Genomic DNA, 15422 nt, shown 5'->3' with positions numbered 1-15422 from the left:
GTAGCTGCATTGAACAATGTGTTTAAAATGTTCAAATATTTGATGTCATACGCCTTGTGAGGCGATGCGGCGACCGCAACCAACACAACCGACTGTTTCCCAAAATTCTGTCACATGACTTTTGTGTACCGGAATATAGACCGAACCCTTTATATTCACAAATTACATGAACGATAGGTACATCTTTCAATTCGGCCAGTAAGATCGTACGCAAGAGTAGGATTTTTCAAACATTACATCAACCGTAAATTGCACTTACATGTTTATTATATATAGTAATATATTATATTGTAAAATTTAAATTTATTACACCTACATCACACATGACCGGATGTCCAGGTGTGTGTTCAACATTACATCATTGATTAAATAATAGGTATAGGTACTGTTATTATTTTTAACTATTTAGTACTATACTATTATTATTTGGTCCATGATTATGTGAACCTCGTGTGCATTGTCACCACTCGTCGGTTGTATGGTAAAATATTAGTTTTTGTTGTTGTTGTGTCTTGTGTGCATGTGAGTAAGTATTGTAGAAGTGCAGCATTATAATATTATAATAATATGAAGTAGTAAATTAAACGTAAACAAGGCATAGTGGACGAGATTTCGTTTGTGTGCGACACCTACTTACCTACCTATATCAAAACAAAATATATATATACGATTGTGTTTGTGTGTTTTTTTCTTATAAGTTACGATGGTCGTGTTTCATATAAATATACAATATAATATCATCTGATGGAATAGAAAACAAAACATCATAAAGTATTTTTGTGTGGTAAAAAAATAGGGATACACATGCACCATATTATACACTGTATACTTACATCATATGGACACAATATGTAATGATAATTTAAGCACACCATATTAATATTAGCTTTCCAAACAATGCATAATATTTTATGAAGTATTACACGACGCGTGCAACAACAGCAACAATAACTATAACACGAAATTGTGTGTAAGTGAGTATGCGTGTGTGTGCACTAATGCCTATACATAATAGTGGGCTCGCTACACGTTTATAACGCGGACAATGGGTCCGACGGTTATGAATCATTTACTATTTAGTAGAAGTATATAGGGAAAAAAGAGTACCTACCTATAACTTAATAATAAATTATATTAAATAATAAAAAAATCGTTAACGTAAACGCGTAAGTGCATATAATATCTAATATAATGTAACCTAACTATATATTATACCTAAGGTACACATAGAAGTGAAAAACGTATGTATTTTACAAATTAATTGATATATTTATGTAATGTCATCGAGTCTCCCGTGTGAGATTAGTAATTACTCATAATCTGTGAACTATAAGTGTTAGGAAATGTTGTCGCAGAAATTCAGTGAAGAGATTTTAAACCCACGAGGTTCAAGCATAGACAAGGCAACCACCGACCATACGGTTTACGGTACTCGTGGCAAGCGGGTAAAGAAGATGATATTTTATCATTTTCGTTAAACAATCTCATAGAATTGTTATGTCACAGTCGTTTTCTACGAATTCACACAGTGTTTTCACGTACATTTTTGTCAACCGTTTCCATTTTTCACGTCCACGAGTGCCTACGTAAGTATAAATGTTTTGAAGATCGGCAATAATTCCTCGAATTTAGTGATGAGCTAACAGTTGGACTGTTGGAGTGTTAGGTCCACTGCTTTTACGTACATTATATACCTATCCCTACTATAACAGTATAGGTTTTGCCTAACTTTACAGCATGAAGTGTTGTTCAGTGGTAACGAGTCTGGAGAACTTCCGACTTGACCATACCCTGTTGTGTGCCAGTTTCTCGAGAATTACGAGCCTTAGGGTGGTGCATCTAAGGTAAGATGTACACAGTCACCACCTATAACGTTTTTTCTCGTGGGAAAAGACAATTTCGTGTTTTCATATACAGTTCATGTAGTTCTATAACCAAATTATTAAAAAAATTGATTGTAATTTACATAGTATGAACGTTTCAAAATAGGTTAGGAAAATCTCAGAAGACGTTGGTCAAATAATCGCGAAACATAATTTTAGTGTATCATATAAATATCAAATATGAAATGGGTACTAATATACATCAAACCGCTTACTAAATCGCCGGTTCGTTGATAAGCAGGCACCGTGTATATGATACGTATCTAGTGTAATCTAACTTCTAAGTGAGTGTGCCTACTACAGACATGCCTAATTCTCAAGTTTGAGGGGCAGTCGATCTGATCGTTTTAGGTATTCTGACCGGAGTGTTGGGTAGGATTGTCTCGCAAGTGTGTGTCTCCATATTGCGCATGCGTAAAACTATGATAGTCATTATTATAAAAATATAATATTATATTACACTTGCCGTACCGCAGTCGTGTAGGTTTGTAAAGTTGGCCAGCTGCGGGAACGGTGGCAAGACAGTGGTGGCGGCGGTGGTGACATGATGGTGCGGCATGTAGTGGAACGGCGGCAGTGGGGCTGACGGCCCGGGGAATATGCTGGACGCGGCGGCGGCGGCCGCAGTGGCCACGGCGAACGACTGCTGTTGGATAAGGTACGCGTACAACTCCGCGTATCCGTTGCTGGCGCCACCATTATGGTGATGGTGGGCATTGTGGAGGAACTGCTGCTGGTGATGGTCGGCTAGGTGATGCGGTTGTCCCGGTAGCAGACTCACCGGCGGCGGATACCGGCGATGAGGCCTTTCGGTCCGCGACGGCGGCGGTGGCGAAGGCGGTGACGACGACCGTGGGACATCTGGTGGCCCGGCGTCATCGTCGCCGTCGTCTCGGTCGTGGTGATGATGGTCGTCGTCGGACGAGTGACGTCTACAAGCACCGCCCGGGGCGATGATGCTCTCGATGGTGAATGGTTTGGGTTTGTGCTGCCGCTGCAAGTGGTTGGCCATTGATGTGGCGGTCGCGACGGCCGCGGTGGTGCCGCCGATGGCGGTGTGGATCGACGGCGGTGACAACGACTGTTCGGTGCCTATCGGCGACGTCGCTCCGTCCGCTGACATAACAATATTATTGTTCCGGTAGGGCGGAAGTGGCAGGGGCATCTGAAGCCCGACTGGCAATGGGCGCAGGGGCGGCGAATCGGTATCAAAGTCAGCGGCGGCGGCGGATGACGACGAAGGCCTGCCGAAAGTAGCCTCCAACAACGCCCTGTCGGCGGCCGGCAATTTGAACCTCTTGCGGCGCCGCAGAAAAGATCCGTTCTCGAACATGTCTAGGGCGTGCGGGTGCAAAGTCCAGTACGCCCCTTTACCCGGCTGGTTCGGTCGCCGGGGAATTTTCATGAAACAGTCGTTGAATGACAGATTGTGCCTCAACGAGTTCTGCCACCTGAAACGTGTAGTGTATTACAGAAAACGTATATATAGAATATATTATAGTTTGTGTATGTTTCTAATATTATTATGTGTGAAATGTTTTTATATTAGTTATTAGTAATAAATATTGGCATGAATTTTAGTGATCTAATATGAATTTTAAAAAATGGGTCTACTGTACAGTAGGTGCAGAGTATACCTATCGTTAATGATTGGATCAATTTTTATAATGATATTAAAGTTTCAAAAATGTTCGAATTTTTTTCACCCGTTTATTTTAAAAAGCACTGAGAATTTCTCTAATTTTGATCCACCAATGTACAATAACTAGATCCATTTTACTATTAGAAGCTTCCTTTGAAATTGATGCAATAGGAGCTACTTTTCTACCAAAAAAAGTTTTTTCAGTCAAAAACATTTTTTTTTTATAACACCGCTGTTATATGTCAATTTATCCTTCATTTCGTTCAGTATCAAAAGTACACAACAACGCTCAAAAATACGACTTAATAGTTACATTTGAATATTTCTTGATGTATTCGAATAATATTTTGTAGTTTGAAAGCATAGTTTTAGATTTAAAAGTACCTAATTAAAATGTTCGCCCTGCGGCTATGTGTATATTAGTATATATAGTATATACATACGTCATACATATAAATATATACATGTATATGATGGTATTAAATGTATTATTTATACACTGAATCATGTAATAATTAATCATCCCATCTGTAACTCTAACTATATAATGAGTGAAACTATATAATATGTTATGTTAAATGTATGTATTGCAAACATATTGCACGAACAAAACTTTTTCCACCCCCAGGAAGTCATAACGCCCACGGGAATATGATTTTGTGATTGTACAATATACAATAGGGATAAAATATAAATAAATATTTTTTAGCAATATAGATTTGCATGTTATTGATTTCGATCACTGCGGCTTAATCTGTTTTAATTTAATTTACGTGTTTGTGATGCATTATAAGACCTTATAGCCTATAGGTATAACTTTTAGAAGTGTTCGATAGGTATATTTAGAAAAAATTGTTTTTGTATTTTATTACTAGTAAGAGTACGCATAAGTCCGATGAAATATTATCTCATATCTGAGATTTAATATATATCCTATATTGACAAAAGTGTACTTGCACGCCAATGAGTAAATTTTATAATTATTTACAGTTTACTCGTTCTAGTAAACCAACCAGTGTTCTGCAGTGTACATTTTTTTTAAATAAATTAAAAACACATCGGTTACCGATTAAGATTTTTTCCGTATTAAATCTTATTTATAATTTTTTGTACTGTATACCCATCGTTTATTAGCACGGTATTTAATATTTATAGTTTATACTTATATATTATACCATCTCAACAGTCAACAGAATTAAAATGTATATATGTTTTGCAGTAGTTATACAATCATCCACTATAATCCGTTTATCCAATGAGGGTAGAAAAGTCTGAATATAATATAATAATGTAATATAATTTCGTGTATCGTATTAAAATTATACTTAATTTTAATGTTGGAACCGTTAACCAAAATAATTTGGTAATTATAAAGCAGGAGTCAAGAGTATAATAGTATAGAGTAACTTAAATATATATAAAGGTTATTACGCGACACCTGATCGTATACATAAATCGTAGGTTTCAGTTCTTACTTCTTATACTACACCAAATACTTTAGAAATATGCATGTGAATATGCAATTACATTAAGGTACCAAAAATATTCCTGAAAAAGTCAAAAGTTCTGCAGTTACAATTATTATAGAAAATAATATGGATAAAGTATGTTTTTAAAATATAAACTTACTGCAATGTACGATATTAATAATTTATATTGTTAAAAATGATTAAATTTTTCGACTTTAAACCTTTTTTTTTGTGAAATATTACGAAGTATGCAAAATACGCAGTTCAACTTTATACATTTAATTCCACCATTTCACGTAATAATTCAAATAAAAAATTGTTATTAAAACGTAAAATTATGTAATTGGGTACATAAGTTCATATATAATATTATAAGCAAATATTGATTATTAAATGCAACTGGCCTATGTAGGTACTAGTTATATTTGAAGGACAGATTGATTTTTTTTATTGTAATCGTATTGTATATCACGTGAAATACTTGCGGTAAAATAAAATATACATAAGAGTTATTAGTACTACTTACCTATTACAAATAAAAGATCAGGACAAATATTGATATATGTATTATTTATTCTTGAACTTTATACCTATATTATAGTACCTACCTACTTTATAATGTTCAAGAAAAAAAATAATAAGTCTAATAATATCGAATAGGTATACGGATCAACGATTTTTTCGCCATCATCATTTTTTCCTAACCTGCAAATTGCATTCATATTCGATAAATGGGCGTAATAGATGAATAACGTAAAAATATAATTTGACCTTATACATTTTTTGCACCGATCAGTTCAATATATATTAGTTCTTTCTTTATCAGAAATGCAGTGCATGCGTGCACTAATTTTATTTTATTTAATCGAGATTAAATGCAATTTATTTCATCATTATATGTAGCCATATATAGATAGTTACTACGTATTATGTGCATTTATCTATATCTTCTTATGTATATAATAATGTAATTTGTATTTATGTAAGTAATAGAGATACACCTCCTGTCTAGAATGTCGCCTGCTCACCTTTTGGCCGAAAATAAAGAAGGAGCTCCAGCAGAAAGTCACGATGGCAGCAGTCATCAAGAGGCTGGAGTGGGAGGTAACATTGCGCGAGTGAGCTGTGGAACCACAGATGGTATGGACGCGGAGGTTGATTCCGGATATCCGGAGGTGAGTGAATCAGCCAAGGCTCGAAAATATGACATTTCGCAAGGTTCAAGTACTGTTGGGACGTAGAGACTTCCGGTTCTACCTGAGAAGAAGGAGGAGGCCGACTGATCCCCGATGAAACCACTGAGAGGAGACGGAGGATTCAGTGGAACATACGCTGTTCCACTGTCCATACTGGCCAGAGATGGAGCAGTGCTTCGGTCCGCGACTTAGAACCGAGGCTGTCCCTGATATCATTCTAGGGCCTGAGCAGGAGCTCCTCCCAGATGGTACGTCGAAAAGACGGCAGATTGAGGCGTCGGTGGAAAAGCAGAGGGTAGCGTTTGACAGGGTGGCAGAGACGATTCTTGGGCAGAAAGAGGCTGCAGAGCGCATCCGGCAGGCAAGAGATGGACGAATAGGGTAACAATTGTAGTGTTATTCTGTTTGCGGAAGGCCTTATATTTAGGGTAGTTAGACCCCCCACCCCTTTGTACAACTAATATTGAGATATTAAGTTGGTGAAAAACTCTACGGGACCGAGTGGTAGTATTTTGCTAAACAGTTCCCACCAGTTTCCATTATATTCCTATATATATTTCTACATGCGAAATGCATTTACATAATCATTATACTTGTCACAATATCAGATAGGTCTCTTATGTATTTTCAAAATTAATGTCAATATTGAGAATACATATTTTGATTGTTTTATGAAAAAAAAATATAATATGTTACAGTCTGTAGAATATGATATACCTACATTAATTTGAACTGAGAGCTTGATAAATAATAATATTTTGAAATCTATGATTGGGATACGCCTAAAATATGCAACATTCGTCGATCTAAGTCATATTAAGGGGTGTAGGTAGATATAAATATACTATTATACTTTATAGGTACTTAACAAAATAAACTCATTATTATGTGTATGACTTATTCCCACTAATAAATAATATATTATACAATACAATTAATATGCTATTGTGTCTTATTAAGAAAAAAACATCGGTTATTACTTATTTGAAATAATTTATAAAAAAAATATTCAAATATTCGAATATCATCATATTCAAATAGGTACTATAGGCGCGTTACATATTGTTTGAGTGTAAGACGCGCCAAATCCTTACATATTCCCCCAATAATATGAGTAATGAAAATGATATGTAAATATAATTACATGCATTTATTTGCAGTATGACGTCTAAAATAAATTTTGTGTTTAGAAATTTAGAATGGCAAATGGCAATATATTATCTATTAATGACTTGAACTAAATTTACAACTCATTTATTACTAATGAAATTCATTGATAATACCTTGACGGGAAAACATGAAATTCACAGCCCTAGCTGGTAATAAATAGGTGTAAAAATAATAAAACTGGTTGACAGATTGACCTATTATTTAGTTTCTTTTTGGATTTCTACTGAAAAAATATTTTAAAACTCTGTACATAGGTATAATACTTTAATTCATACGGTACCTATACAGTTCTATAAAATATAGCTACTTCATATATATATATAAATTTTCCTATACCTATTATTTAACTAAAACTTATAAATTATTAAAATATAGACTAATTTATTATTATTCAAGGCCTGCATTAAGACAATGGCGCATTATATATTTTTCGCTTAATATCATTAAGTATATTTAATACGGCTATACCCATATAACATGATGTATTTTTCAAAGTTGATAAGACTATGGTCATGTATGTATATATAAGGAATGAAAACATAACTGATTTAATATATCATTTATATGTAACGCTAAAACAGTATAATATTTGCATTGATAAAACCTTGCAAAACTGCAGATTAGGCTGGGATAAATATATATTAGTGAAATCGGTGGATTTTATATTGCATTAATAATTAGTATAATCTATACTAAAGTAATTTTTTTTTCTATTAAAACTATTTTATAATCTATTAAATAAATTATTCAAACAAACTGATATCTACATAACTTTTTATAATTAATAAAAATCATTTTAATATAAATAATATAATGTAATTAATATGCATAAAAACAAAACATACATATAGAAGGTAGGTACATATTATAATATGTTATGTATTTAAAAATTTGTTTTCCAAATAATATTGGACCTACGTGTTTATATATCAGTAGCTGATACCGTTTATTCATCCACCATTGCGTCCGCTTTTCGTTCTATATAAAATTGATTTATTTTGTCTATGAAGAAATGAGTTCTTTGATAAGCTGTAATAATTCTTTTTTCAGATGTTAGACAAGGAGTGAGGTTGGAGTGAGGTTAAAGAATCGCTCTTTATTTAAGTACATTTAATATTATTATCTGATGAAACTGTAAATTATACATCATCGTAAATCACATAGGTTTCCGCTGTATATATATAATTCATATTTATAGATATGCTGGGTGGGTGAAGAAGTAGGTATGGGCTCTGACTAAAAGGCCGAATTTACTATAGTGCTTTCTGATTAATTCCGCGACTTGTGTAAATTAATATGTGGTCGTGATGTTGGTGTTTATTTAACTAATTTTGAAAATGGGAGACAATGATTGAACTATTGCGACTGAATTATTGTTATAAATACTTGAGCAATTTTTTAGTGTAAGATTTTCAATGAAATTTTATAATTTTTATACCTATAATAAATATAAATTAATAACTTTAAAATTAGCGATCTAATTGAAAATTTGTAATAAATACATTTTCAACTACCTATTTTTTTTTGCATATTTTCCCGATTTGTATATTACGGAACATTACGATACTTTTTAGTGCTAATTCGTTCTCTACACATTATAAACATATGCATACTTGCATTTGGCAGTTGTGCGTATATATATATATATATATATATATAATAGTTTAATACCTATATCATTTAAGACAGTAAATGTTATTTGCAATCGAATACATTTTCATTAAATATAAACAAATTATTGCACACGGTTCGAAATAAATACCAAACGCGAATCGACACTCGTACTCATTATAACATTCGTATAATTATATGGTAAGTATATTATGGTAGGTACCTATTTTATGTTATGCCTTTCTTTAATTTGTTTTTATGAATTATGAAAAAGGATGAAAATGGATTAAGGGTACGAGGGACTGCGACATATTGTTAGAAATAATTCAAAAAAATGTTTGATATCTCCCAATCTAAAATCTAAACTGACTAAACTACACCACTGCAATATAAACCTATAGGTATGTACTATATGTAGTTATTTACATGCATATATATTGTCAGCAAATGTTTTATTGTAATAATAATAATAATGAAAATAAAGTTTCCCAATTAGGTACTGATCTACTAATACACTTTGTAGCAATTAATATAGGTACAGCTGATGGATAGTAAAGTGGTATACACGTGCGTATTATATATTCGTATATACTCACTGCAGTCAAGAGATTAATTACGTATATAATACACAGAAATACATAATCTTATATGCATATATATATATATTATATAAAATAATTAAACTTGATGTATCAGCTGGTGTTTTTAGGCGCAGACATGATTATTTAGTATGAAAGTTATATAATTCACACTAAATTTACATGTAAGTGTATACATATACACATTATATTATTATATCCATTGTGTTGCAGTGTATACCTAACCTAACGTAACCTATTTACTAAACTTGCGTAAGTATAAAATATACAATAAGCAGATACATACATATATTTATGTTGTCACGCGGCGATCAATTCGTTCCACACGAATGATCGCGCTCGACGTCAACTCAGATGGGTGACCGCGCCAAAGTCGTCCGAACCGACCGTGGTCAAACTGCACGCGTTTATACGTTTTATACACAATACGTTTATAATATAAGCAATTTACTATCTAAGTATTTAAATTCTTATAGCATTTAAATGAATACATCGTTAAAAATATAATGTATATACTAAAGGTGCTATTTTAGGCAAAGGACAGGTGGTGCACAAGCGCATCAACTCTGCAGCGTCTTTTTGAACTTGCTGCAGTTTACCGTAGGTGCTATGTTTCAATGTTTGTAGTATATTGGTACCTATATTAGATACTTATACTTATTACTTAATTCATAATAAGTATAAGTTATAACAATATTATCAACATACTACAATTAATATACTATTTGCTGGAAATTGTAATATAATATTCACTATCCTAAAAGCAAATAACGACAAAAAGCGCTACTTTCTGGGCTAATATTATGTTGTATTTTCCATGTATGTAATTGATATTATGATATGGTGTGAAACATTTTAGATTCTGAGAGGAGGTGTTGATTTTACAACGATGTGTGTGTGTTTTTTTATATTTTGTGTCTGTATGCACGATAAATAGTCGAAATAATGCTTTGATGTTCAACGTCAGTATCTTTTTTTATGGGAAAGTAGAACTAGTTGGTACTTCATTCAGCAGGTCAACATTTAAAATTCCTAGTTGTTTTCAAAAGCGCAGGTAAAAAATAAAATGTAAGGAAAAACAAAATTTTTTACACAAAATCGATTTTGGTTGTTGGTCTAACTCATATACAGTATATATTCCTTAGATGTGTGAAATTTTCACTGTAAGTTAGGTTAGCATTTTCTATACACCATTAATTTTCAAAATATTTTGACTCATATTATTATTATTTATATAGGCATCATACAATTTTCGATTTTTATCAGTTTTTTAAAATTATATCGATTAAAAAGTGTTCGTTTGGTCTGTTAAAAAACTTGAGTATGTATACAAAGCTCCTCAAAAGGAATAATATAAGAAATTTTCGGTCAGAATCGTTTTTCGTATACAATTATTTTATATAATTACGGTCAAATTTAACACATCCATTACAGTAACTCTCTAGACACCTAATGTACAGCAGGAAAGTTACCCACTTGCATCTATTTTAAGTGGTTCTTTGAGAAAAGTCTGCATAGCGAGTCTAAAATAATGTTTTTTTTTGAGCACAAAGTGTACAACATAAAATGTCGATACAGTATTAATGTGTCAACTTCCTAAAAAAACAAAGCAATATTGAAAATAAAATCCCAAATTCCATTTAATTGCGAATAATTACAAGACAATATGAATGTATATATATACAAAATATATTCCTCTTATTATTATATAAGATATTAAAAATGTATACAATTGTATACTATATTAATATAATATATATATAAATAATAAATATAAAAATATAATATATAATATATAAATATAATGATATATATCATGAACAATAATTAAAAATGTACCTATATATTTGACAGTCAATGATAATATTATAATATATTGTTATTAAGAGTTATACATAAGATATATATTATTTACATTGAGTTTTCTGAGAAAGGAAGATAGCCAGATAGGGATATTTTATGAGAAGGGACTGGATAATATTATACACAGACTTGGAACGGGTTGCGGAAGGACAGGATACTTTCTCCACAAGTAGGGATTGAGACCCTCACCACGATAAGACAGCGGACACGAAAAGTAAACTGCTATACATAATGTTGATGAATGTACTATTCGGTGACTACAAAGAGGAATGAATGAACTACACAAAGCCACAACAGATTCAGTGTAACGGCAATGATTTAAAAGAAGACTTTTTACCTATATAACCTGTTATCATTATTTATTTATTCTACTCATTTACTTTATTTTAAAAATTCATAATTCGTTATGTTAAACTGTGAATGTTATATCAAATCCATACGAAATAATAATTAAGAGGTGTAATCCATACCCTATAGCGGTCTTCAATCAGAGCATCGCGTGAGCTTCAAAAACAAGTGGAAAATGGCTAATAATCCATAATTTTAATAATTAAAAAATAAATAGGTATACAAAAATTTCTTTTCGTTCACTTTTACGGACCTAATAAAATGAATATAATATAATACATAAAATAACTGTGCGCTTAAACACAATTTTTAAATTAATTAAAAATTGGTGTGTTTTTACAAATAAATAATAATATATAAAATAGTATTTATCAATCAGCTTTTTTTTAAACATATATGGATTATGGACTGTAAAAATAAATAATTATTAAAACGGGTCACAAGTCCAAAAGGTTAAAGCGCAGACCACTGCTATAGGGATAGGTACACAGCATGTACCTATATAATTTTACCTATATTATTATATAGCTGTCAGATGTCTGCTATACGGAAGTCATTGATTGATACATTTCATGTGTTTATCATGTTTTTTTCCTACCTTTGATAAGCCTATAACAATGTTCACCGAATGAATAGCGTATAATGACTTAGCATTATTGCTATTTGTTTTAAGTCATATACCCACATGTTAATGTTGTACCGCGAAGTGTGTATCTAAGAAAAAATAAAACGTTATCAACCAAGAATAGATTTTAGATTTTTCAGGAAAAAATTCAAAAGACGAATTAATAGAAATCATGTAGAGTTGACTTATAGGTATTACCTATATAAGTATATTTTTCACAAAAAATTAAAGATTAAATGTTCAGATTTATAACCAATAAATAATAATGCTTCCTCATGCTCATACATCTCAAATGTATTATTCCCTCCATACAGACCTCCTCATTCCCAAATTAACAGAAAGGTTAGGCAAATAGCTATAAAACTTGATTTTAAATATAGTAAGCGCCTTCAAAATTAAAAATGTATTGAATTCAACTGTTACTACAACAGTTGCTGCTGATTGATTCCTCCTCAGGTCTGTGAGTTGATACAGTTTAAAAGACAATATTTTTGACATTTTATGCGATGAGAAAACATATTTGTATGTATATATATATATATATATACAATATACAGCTGCAATATGCTATTATTGCCATTATTTGAAATAAATTGAAACGAACAGTTGCGTACTTAGACCTGCAATGGAGGGAAATATAAATTCTAAATCTATTTCAAATTTGACATCCCTACAGATATGCACACGAGTATAATAGCACCTATTTAACTCTGGCGTAAATAATACATAAAACCAAAAACAATCTCATCAGTACCTTTAGTTTATGTTATAGAGGCGTGTAAATCATAATTCATACACGATAAGGGTGTATATATTTTAATATCTTACATTATATTTAATACCTTATACTATTGTATACTATTATATTGGTTCGAGTCCAAAGTCAGGGTATGCATATTATTATATGCTACAGCTGATTACCTATTTATATATTTGGCATATAACACTAGGTATATAATACATAATGTGTTACGTGTATAATATATGAAGGTACTTATAGGTAATATTCTAATATATTATATATTATATATATACATTATTATACATGCATGTATATAGATAGGTCGGTGCATTAATCTGTGCAGAGGATAACACTGACCTTTGGGTGTTCTTCCGGTAATAGGGGAACCGGTCGCTGATGAACTTGTAGATGTCGGACAGCGGTAGCTTCTTCTCGGGAGCGCTCCATATGGCCATGGCCGTCAGCGATATGTAACTGTACGGCGGCTTTTGGTCGCCATACGTCTCTCTGCACGGCCGCGGCATCCTAATCACGTGACCATCGTCGTCGCGGTCGCAGTGTTCAAATGCTGCAGGTTGCGATCGTCGCCGCAGTCGGAGTCACAGCCGTAGCAATCGCCGACGACGGTAGCGGCGGCGGTGGCGGTGGCCGCCGCATAATTCACTGATATAATATTATATAGGTATTGTATTTATAAATGCGTCGTAATGTATGTATAGGTAACTATAAGTACGATGTTATATTGAATTTATCACAATAATAATATTGCAGTTTCGATACTGGTCGTTTGCGCACTCGTCGCGCGTATATATATAATATATACGGATCTATATGGGCATAATATTAAATGCCTAAACTTACTACACACCTATACTACCCGTGTATGTGAACGGGTACACCTATAAATATTATCGCCTTTGTTATATTATATCACCGCAGTTGTTGTACACTTGTAAGACATTTGATGTCATATGGTTTAATATAAGTGCAATATAATATTACATGTCATCAGATTATTTTCTTCAGTCGAATAATCCGTAGCGCACACACGATTTAAGAGCGGACACCATGTGCCAATACATTATTATTATTTCAAACAGCGGGGTCGATTTATATTAGGCATATATAGATCCGGTCCGGTGTACGTATATTGATATTGATTCGAATCATCGAACAAATATCATAACAGTACTACCCTTATCGTGTGCGCGTACCCGGCGATGACGCGTTTCGAGCGGCGCATAAATAAAAGAGAAATAGCGGTACCGAACGTCGCGGCGAAATTCCAGAAAAGTCACGCGGTGGCGGCGGTTACGACGGCGTGCGATCGACACTGACCGGTATGCGCCGGTACCGAGCCCGAAGCCGTCGCAACCGCCGCCGCCGCCGCCGCCGTCATCGTCGTCGTCGTCGCCGTCCAAATCGACGCCCTCCCCACAGTGGGCGGTCTGAGATTCGGCTCCTTATTGGCCATCTGTACGCCATTTTGTAGTACTACGTACACGCCCACATTTGGCATGCTGAGCGAGAGGAAACCGCCGCCGCTCCGGATTGATATATAATATGGTTTCGCCAAATTCGAGTATTTATTGCAACCATAATATAAATATAATGTAACAATATATTATGATGATATGGAAGATATTTTTTCATCTGCAACTTTCATAGTATAGATATATAGAGTGCCGTGATTTGGGATATGGTCAGTGTTTAATTCTGGCCGGCGAAAATAGCAGCAGATAGATATAATTTGTGATTCAATAGTTCCAACATGATAATAATATAATCTGCAATATGTATACCTTATATTATAATGATTGTAGGCAATAACGCGATGAATGAAGTTATAAACATCGCTGTCCGCTTACAAAGTTATTAAAATATCCAACGTCCCTGCACAGTGCAATATATGTAGGTACTATAATATGTTACAGAAACATATATTTTAATATGCGGAATTATAATTATAACTATACGTATATAAATAAGTTAAACATTTTTTATGTACGCACATGCCGTTATATTTTCATTAGAAACCAGATAATATTTTCGTTTTACATTTTTGAGGTGAAAAACTATGGAAATACATTTAAATCATAAATATAAATTTAATAAGTGACAACCAAAATAAACCATTACTAAATGGGGAGCGTATATTAACAGTCTGCTAATAAAAATATATAAAAGATAAAAAAACACCCAGCACCATTTCAATAGGCAAAGGCGATGCTCCGTCAACAACACCGCTATAATACAGTTCTATCAGAAAAATTA

The 15422-nt window shown here is 33.0% G+C and overlaps 1 protein-coding gene across 3 annotated transcripts in view; it reads right to left on the bottom strand.

Annotated features, from left to right (window-relative positions):
- Positions 1-14507, bottom strand: part of LOC111030439 (fork head domain-containing protein FD4-like) — a 47087-nt gene extending 32580 nt beyond the window's left edge. Inside the window, exons 1-2 of one of the 3 annotated variants that reach the window (XM_022309927.1) lie at positions 13506-14507; positions 2344-3334 (exon numbers count right to left, since the gene is read on the bottom strand). In XM_022309927.1, coding sequence (XP_022165619.1) covers positions 2344-3334; positions 13506-13672 — 1158 coding nt within the window. In that variant the 5' untranslated portion in view covers positions 13673-14507. The remainder of the gene's footprint in view (positions 1-2343; positions 3335-13505) is intronic. The other 2 variants (XM_022309928.1, XM_022309926.1) reach the window with 2 other exon arrangements.
- Between the last annotated feature and the right edge of the window lie 915 nt (positions 14508-15422).

This window comes from Myzus persicae, unplaced genomic scaffold (assembly GCF_001856785.1).
Source record: "Myzus persicae strain clone G006 unplaced genomic scaffold, MPER_G0061.0, whole genome shotgun sequence".
NCBI classification, from domain to species: domain Eukaryota; kingdom Metazoa; phylum Arthropoda; class Insecta; order Hemiptera; family Aphididae; genus Myzus; species Myzus persicae.
Note: the sequence above shows the minus strand (reverse complement) of the source record. Positions and strands in the feature narration are given on the sequence as shown.